General features: G+C 36.5%; 1 protein-coding gene and 1 long non-coding RNA gene across 7 annotated transcripts in view; one reads left to right on the top strand and one right to left on the bottom strand.

The window, feature by feature from the left end:
• The first annotated feature begins 2972 nt into the window (after window positions 1–2972).
• Window positions 2973–8631, top strand: part of LOC110834419 (uncharacterized) — a 29211-nt gene continuing 23552 nt past the window's right edge. For 2 of the 6 annotated variants that reach the window (XM_022073545.2, XM_022073544.2), the window contains exons 1-2: window positions 6779–6901; window positions 8471–8607. Coding sequence is in view for 3 of the 6 variants with exons in the window: in XM_022073546.2 (XP_021929238.1) it covers window positions 6816–6901 (86 nt within the window). In the remaining 3 variants the exon portion in view is untranslated. Of the gene's footprint in view, window positions 3781–6761; window positions 6902–8470; window positions 8608–8631 lie in introns of those variants that run through there. The other 4 variants (XM_022073546.2, XM_022073542.2, XM_087348469.1 and 1 more) reach the window with 3 other exon arrangements.
• LOC110834421 (uncharacterized) lies at window positions 5195–6531 on the bottom strand. The gene is made up of 2 exons (XR_002544581.2): window positions 6391–6531; window positions 5195–5619 (listed from the first exon to the last, which is right to left on the bottom strand). It is a non-coding gene; the product is annotated as an uncharacterized LOC110834421 (long non-coding RNA).

The following is an 8631-nucleotide window of genomic DNA, read 5'->3' as shown; positions in this document are numbered from 1 at the left end:
AGGACTTTCCAACACTGCCTCAGGAAATTAAAAAATTACAGACAGTAAGTAACAAAGAATTAACTGTTGATGAACACATTGGAATTGGTGGAGAAATGTACAAATCATTGAACAAGAAACAAAAGGAAATCGTTGACATAATACTTAATCATATAGACGGAAAACCAACTGTCAAAAACCCGTACTTCTACATTGATGGTCCAGGAGGATGCGGTAAAACTTACACATATAAAACATTGTACCATTTGTTAGTAGGACGACAAAAGAAAGTCACTACGATGGCTTATACAGGTATCGCAGCAAGTTTGTTGCCTAAAGGAAACACTGTCCACAGAGTAGCCGGGCTGCCCGTTCCTGTTTTGCCTGACTCTAACACCAACATTTCGATAACGGATAACAGAGGAAAAGAATTGATAGATACAGACGTATTTATTTGGGACGAAGCACCAATGGCACCACGGTATTGTATGGATGTACTCGATAGAACTTTGCGAGACTTCACACGTTGTAACTTACCCTTTGGAGGTAAAGTTATGTTGCTCGGTGGAGACTTTAGACAGATTTTACCTGTCTTACGCAATTCAAACAAAACGTCAACACTGTATTCAACAATAAAATATTCGACTTTGTGGAAACACTTTAAGGTCACGTCATTGTCTGAAAACATGCGCGCCACACCCCAAGCTATAAAATGGACTAAATTCTTACTCGACCTCGGCGAAGGACGGCTCAACGACCACGACGACATGGTAGAAGTGCCTGAAAACATGGTTTGTACGGACGATTTAGTCGAAAAGATTTGCGGAGATATCATAAGAAACAATGACATCGAAATGCTCAAAACTACCGCAATCCTTGCTGCAAGAAATTGTGACGTCGACGAAATAAATGAGAGAGTTGTTGACTTACTCGACGAAAAGACTGAGCGAATCTACTCGAGCATTGATGGTGTCGAAGACTCGGACAAAGAAAAGTTCAGTGAAATGGTGACACCCGAATACTTAAACACTTTGCGACCACGATCACTGCCCCCACATAATTTGCGTCTACGTAAGAACGCTATTGTCATGTTGGTACGTAACTTAAGCGTTTGCGAAGGATTAGTTAACGGAACACGTTTATTAGTACAGCAGATGACCAACAACCTCCTTCAATGTATGGTCATAACGGGAGATCATTGCGGGGAAATTGTTTTCATTCCACGTATAAAACTATATTGTGACAGTGAATACCCATTTACTATGTGGAGACGCCAATTCCCCGTAACGCCTGCCTTCGTAATCACTATCAACAAAGCTCAGGGCCAAACGTTCAAAAGAATTGGCATTTATTTGGAACAGGATGCTTTCGCACATGGACAAATCTACGTCGCATTTTCACGTGCACCAAGCGATAATTGTGTATTTGTCTCCTTATAAAAATTTGTGATTAGTCGTTGTCATCAATAAATTACGTCATCAACAATGTCAACTATAAACAAACTCGGCATTGTTGTGGAACACTGGAAATTGCAAAGTGCGGTAGAATTTGTGGACATTAACGGTACTGGAAACGACGGACATTTCAAGGCGTGGCGACGTTATAACGATGAATGGATTATCTTCGACGATAATCGCATTACAAAATCTAAAAAATTTATCGATAAATGTAAAAGTGTAACACTCTTATTATTCGAAAAAATCATAGAATAAAATATGTTACGTCATTTCTTTACTCTCTTTGTTGTGTTGGTATATTGCCTTCAAAAATTTCCTTCCGTTATTTCTCATAGTATTTTAACAGCAACAATACGTCTTCATCGAATACTAGATCGTAGAAATTTAACTGACTAAGAACAGCGAAGTAAGGAAGTAAAATATCATATTCGAGAATGCGCTCCGAAAGGAGTGCCCTGCTCTAGTTTACTATAAAAATTTGTGATTCCTCATTGTCTTCAACCAATTTGTCGTCAAAAAATGACGTCATCAACAATGCCAACAGATATTTGTTTACTCGGCATTGTTGTGGAACACAACAATGCCGAGTACAACACAACAATACAGAGTAAACAAATAACGCTTCACAACAAAGAAATCAAAAATTATCAACCCAGTCGCATTGTCACTGCTCCAGAAGCAGCACATCGCATTCTTGAATATTGACTGACAGTCGGCCTAAAACATCAGAAAAGTGAAAGAAGAAGTTATCAAGTATTTGAAGTACCAACTCTAACAACTCCTACAAGGTAAACTGATACTCATTCGATATATTACGATTACGAAAGTATCATGAAAACTGACTTTTGATCGATTTTAAGACGAAGATTTGCAGGGGTGGGGCTGGACGTAAAAAGTTGACTGAACAAGAACTTTTGACCTCTGAACAGCGACGTAAAGAACTACAACATGAGACCTATTTAACAAATAAAGAAAAGCGAAGGGAGACGTACATTGATAAACGTAGAAAAACCTATTCAATAAGAACAGAAGGGAAAAAAAGCAGACGAAGATTTGTAAGGGTGGGGTTGGACGTAGAAAGTTGACTGACCAAGAACAGTTGGCCTCTGAACAGCGACGTAAAGAACTAAAACATCAGACCTATTTAACAAATAAAGAAAAGCGAAGGGGGAATTACTTGCAAGGTTAAGGTTGGGGTTGGACGTAGATAGTTGACTAACGAAGAACAATTGGCCTCTGAATAGCGACGTAAAAACTTAAACATCTGACCTATCTATCAAATAAAGAAAAACGAAGGGAGATTTACATTGATAAACGTAGAAAATCTTATTTAACAAGAACATAAGAGCAGAAGAAAACAAACGAAGACTTGCAAGGGTCAGGCTGGACGTAGATAGTTGACTAACCAAGAACAGTTGGCCTCTGAACAGCGACGTAAAGAACTAAAACATAAGACCTACTTAACAAATAAAGAAAAGCGAAGGGGGAATTACTTGCAAGGTTAAGGTTGGGGTTGGACGTAGATAGTTGACTAACCAAGAACAGTTGGCCTCTGAACAGCAACGTAAATACTAAAACATCAGACCTACTTAACAAATAAAGAAAAACGAAGGGAGATTTACATTGATAAACGAAGAAAACTTACTCTACAGGAACAGAAGAGCAGACGAAAAGAAACGAAGACTTGCAAGGTTGGGGTTGGACGTAGATAGTTGACTAACCAAGAACTGTTGGCCTTGAACAGCGACATAAAGAACTAAAACATCAGACCTACTTAACAAATAAAGAAAAACAAAGGGGGAATTACTTGCAAGGTTAAGGTTGGGGTTGGACGTAGATAGTTGACTAACCAAGAACAGTTGGCCTCTGAACAGCGAAGTAAAGAACAAAAACATCAGACCTACTTAACAAGTAAAGAAAAAGGAAGGGAGATTTACATTGATAAACGAAGAAAACTTACTCAACAGGAACAGAAGAGCAGACGAAAACAAACGAAGACTTGAAAGGGTGGGGTTGGACGTAGATAGTTGACAAACATAGAACTGTTGGCCTCTGATCAGCGACGTAAAGAAGTAAAATATCAGATTACTGGAAGCGCTCCGAAAGGATTAGTCGTCGTTTTCGTCAAAAAAACTGACGTCATCAACAATATCACCTTTAATTTGTTTATACACGGAATTGTTGTGGAACAACAGTGACGTGTACACAACAATGCAGAGTAAACAAATAGCTTAGTACCAAGCCAGTCGCATTATCATTGCTCCATATCGTCTCCGAACAGCGACATTAGACTATATATAAGAAATGAAGAAAAGTGAAAGAAGACGTTACCAACACCAAAAATGTAATCTGATAATAATAATAATATTCATCCAAATCATACTGTTCTTCAAGGGTTAAAACACTTGAATAAGACACTAAATTAACACCCCGAAGGGGGTTAGTTTAGTGTCTTACTCAAGATTTTAAAACGTAACCAACCCCCCGAATGGGGAGTTAGTCAAGTGTTTTAACTCCCCCATTCGGGGGTGAGAGTTAGTTTAGTTTCTTACTCAAGGGTTAAAACACTTGAATGAGACATAAACTAACCCTTCCGAAGGGGGGTTAGTTTAGTGTCTTACTCAAGAATTTAAAACGTAACCAACCCCCCGAATGGGGAGTTAGTCAAGTGTTTTAACTCCCCCATTCGGGGGTGAGAGTTAGTTTAGTTTCTTACTCAAGGGTTAAAACACTTGAATGAGACATAAACTAACCCTTCCGAAGGGGGGTTAGTTTAGTGTCTTACTCAAGAATTTAAAACGCAACCAACCCCCCGGAGGGAGGTTCGTCAAGTATTTTAACCACCATTCGGGGAGGGTTAGTTTAGTTTCTTATTCAAGGGTTAAAACACTTGAACGAGATTCTTAACTAACCCCCCGAAGTGCAGTTAGTTTAGCGTGTTACTTAAGATTTCAAAACGCAACCAACCCCCTATTGTTTTAACCCTCAATTCGGGGCGGTTAGTTTAGTTTCTTACACAAGGTTGGTTGCGTTTTACAAACTTGACCAACCCCCCCGTAGGAGCTCCGAAAGGAGCGCCCTGCTCTAGTATAATACAAATGTTAACACCAATAATTATTATATTGTAATTAATAGTTTTCTTGAAATGTAATTGTTGCATTTGATGGTATTAAATAAGCTAATTTAAATTGAATGCAGTTGGATAAGATTAAAGTTAAAGGTTGGACATAATCTAATTAGGCGATGCATCTTTATTTTTAATCAGCAACAAAATTGCAAAACTTGGATATTTTTAAAGCTAACTTGTTTTGTTTTATTCCTTGGAAATGTAAATATTCCCTCATTTTGTATTAATTATGGGAAAAATTGTTTCTTTCTTTTCTTATTTCTTCCCCCCCCCCCCCCTTCCATGGAATATATCCCCAACTGGGGTACAGTTGTACCAAGATTCAAGAAACTGGTGAAAGATCTTTCTTGCATAACTGTGGATTATTCTGTACAGAAGTTACTCTAAACATGAAGTTTCCTTGAGCAGTCGGTTGTATGTTGCCGTGAGCAGCCTCTGACTAGCTGGGCTAACCCAGTGACTTAATTTCCACTAGTATACAGGCTTAGCCATGCCACTTGACAAAGCACAAGGTTCTGTGGCAGCTCTGAGTGAGCAAGTTGTTATGTATATGTTACGTAAGAGGCATTTGCTGTGATGGGTATTAAATTCTACTGAAACTCATAAATGTTACTAAAGGTTTAACTATGTATTCTAGTATCTGTCATATACACTTTATTTTTAAATACACAATATGACATTCCAACATATTTTAGCACTTTATGCCATTATCAGACCTTGTTTTATTAAAGAACATATACTAGGACATATGTTAACAGAAATCTATATCCACATTTGCAAGGAATGTCAGTTATTAAATATTAATATTTTAAAAATATATAAACATATTTAAGGCTGTTTGATAATAGAATACCTAGTTAAGGTAAACAGAATGGTATGTCATAAAAAAATTAAATGTTTCTGGTAACTTTCAAAACAACCCATCTTGATGCATGTGAAATTATTTTACTTACAAATTACACATATCTGCTACTATTAAATCGAAGACACCACTGAAATGTCAGAGTAATACAGGTTTGTTCACCTAAACAAACAGTAAGAGGGGCTGCAAGTCATCTGAAAATGGAAGCAAGGAATGTATGCAGTTTTGTTGAAAACATTTGTTTATGACAGGTTTACTTTCACAACTTTTAGGAAAATATATGGACAACTGGTTCAGGATAACAATGAAAGTAAATGGTGATCTTAAATGGTAGAATCCTGTTGTCTGGGTAATGAATACAGAAATTTATGTACCACTGTGTAACTGGTGAAGTTAAAATGCTAAAATATAGTATATAAAATGATGAAAGTAAACATACAACTGATGATAGAACATGCCTGACTTTGGCTTCAATATTGTTAAATGTAGAATTGTAGGTGTAACGTACATGTACATCGGGTATTATTAGAATATGAGATGCCAAAGTCAGTAAATGCCTTGTCTGATATCATTGTGGTTTCTATGATGAAATTATTATGTGAAGCTTAAGATCAGGGATGCAGGTGGCATCTTAAGTTTACTGAAACTTATTAAATGTTATCAGAACCAAGTTTAAAGAAGAGATGATTTAGGTTAATAACTGTTATGTCAATTCTAGTATTGATGGAGCAGGCTAATGTATCTGAATTTGGGGGCCATAAGTAAATATGTGAGTTTACACTAAACGTATGCTGAACACACTCTAACGGGGTACCAACATAGTAATCAAACAATCGATCTCTACATCAGCTGACATACCTCCAATTCTATATTCAGCAATTTCTAAGCTACTACTACATATTATCTTCACTTTTTAACATTTTACATTCATTTTCAAAACAATAATTTAACATTTAAACATTTACCAATTATACTTTGCAAGTATAAATCCATGCCTGTTAAATATATATTTTGGTAACATTTGTCGTATATCACCTCCAAAAACACATGATGGCGACACGCCGAAACGTGTATATATAATATAACATGTGGGTTAATAACCTATTTGTGTGATACAATAGATGGTGATTATTCCATACCATTACTTTGGCCATCAGCCATTTATGGTTACTAAAAATTTTCTACCGAAAGTGACGTAATCCCAAACATGGGCGACGCAAGTGGGAAAGCTGCTTTGCTGTGGCGTTATGCGTTACTATAGTTCCATTAGACTCAAAATGGCGGCATAAGGCAGGAAGTGAACATACAACGCATCATAATCATCATCAATTCCAGTGTAGTGAGTGACTGAATCTGTAATGGATGCGTGGAAAGTGTAGAAATTTTTAATATGTCAGGAATAAAACGACGCTGTGCAGCATTAAACTGTCGGAGCACCACTTCATTAACACATCGCTTTCCAAAAGATTACGAAAGGTAATTTAGTGCAGATTTTCAATAACTGTGCCGCCTATGTAGCTCCCGCCACAGATTAAAATGATATGCTCCGATGTTGTTTGAAATTGTAATGTTGTGAAATGCCCATACAGTATTTTAGTAACAGTATAAATGTTATTCATATCGGAAATATTCAGTCTAAAAAAGAACGTTGAAGATATCCTGATGCATTCGGTCGTTAACAAAGTTGAAATAGATAACGATTTCCAAAATAATACGTTCCTATTTACTGGTGTAATTGGTCGAAATTAAATCGTTTTCGTCTTCCATGTATTTATGTGATTTATGAATATGTAATGATTTTGTTGACGCATAATGTTTCAGTATATAAGACGAAATAAAGTGACCTGCCGTTGGGTTGGATTTAGACCACATGTAACATCCCATATGTATAACAGGCACGGTGTATTTAGCAAATATGCCAGATTCAAAATTTCATGTTTATTCGTTCGAATACTTTGTATTTTAAATAACAATATAGGCGGGAACCTTCAGACTGTGATAAAATAGCTGGACTATTAATTTCTATTAAGGTTATGTTATGTTTTTAACCACATGGGATAATAGATAAGTAACTTACTGTCTACATGGGACTTCATTTGTTGCATATTGCACTGGTGAAACCTCTTGTTAGAAATTTATCAGAACTTGTTATTAGTAATAGTTTTTCTTGTGTACTATCAGTGATTTACCCTCAGTCCATTTAGCTGATGATACAATTATTATTTGGCATCCAGAAATTGTTTTATTTAAAACTGCATGAATGATGTCTTTACTAGCTTGAACATATGGACAAACAAACTTCATGAAATTTGTTAATATAAGAACAACAAAGTGTGTTGTAACCTAAATATAGGTAGTATAGTACAACTGGAAGTCATGTGAACTATGAGTGGAGATGCCACTTCCACACTTGCTCTTGTGAAGAATCTATCCGTGCTCTACAAATCTGTCCTCCAGTCTCTTCTACTGTTGGTTGACGCATGTGGACTATAGGTTGAAACAATCCAGTTTAAGAACAGTCTGGCATCTCAGCTGACCCCAGCAGTCTGGTACGTCTGCACTTGAAACGGATGTGGGAAAGATTCTCAAAGCTGCAAAAATGAACACAGCACTGTTATGCTACTATGGGTTTTAAATTTATTGGTCTTATAAGACATTGACTGTATTATTCCCAAACTAAGCTCACCGCCCTTTCCTATGAGAACACATCACTCGTAGGGTCAGAAATGACCCTTTTTTTGTTGTTTTTAAAAAAAACTAATGGAATTTTATTAAATATAGTAATAACTAAAATGTTCACACACATATTCAGTTATTCTCTTTAACAAGATCTGTCACTTGTGAGATTCTTGACACTGCTTTTACTTGTGTATTCTGTCATCAGGTTTAATTTCTGTTGCTGCACTTTGTATGCATCCCTCAAATTGTTTATCAGTAAGATGTGACGTGCATCTTGATTTTACATTCGTTAAATGAACAGTTGCTCACAGCAGTAAGTACTGCTAATCACAGACAGTATTAACAAAGCGTATTTTCTGATTTCAGGATATTTGGGGGACGAACATATTTTGAACAGGAATCACAGAATTTTTCCTTTAGCATTCAGCCTCTCTGAAAATCAGCCAATTTCAGTTGTAGGTTTGATAGTGTGGTATCAGTTTCCACAAAAAATTGAGAACAAGGTATTTTTAATAATTTTCTTATTT

The sequence above is a fragment of the Zootermopsis nevadensis genome, unplaced genomic scaffold (genome assembly GCF_977971745.1).
Source record: "Zootermopsis nevadensis isolate Lab colony 2312 unplaced genomic scaffold, Znev_1.0 Znev_ptg000013l, whole genome shotgun sequence".
Lineage (NCBI taxonomy): Eukaryota > Metazoa > Arthropoda > Insecta > Blattodea > Termopsidae > Zootermopsis > Zootermopsis nevadensis.
The sequence above is the reverse complement of the archived record's forward strand: the minus strand, read 5'-3'. Positions and strand labels throughout refer to the sequence as shown.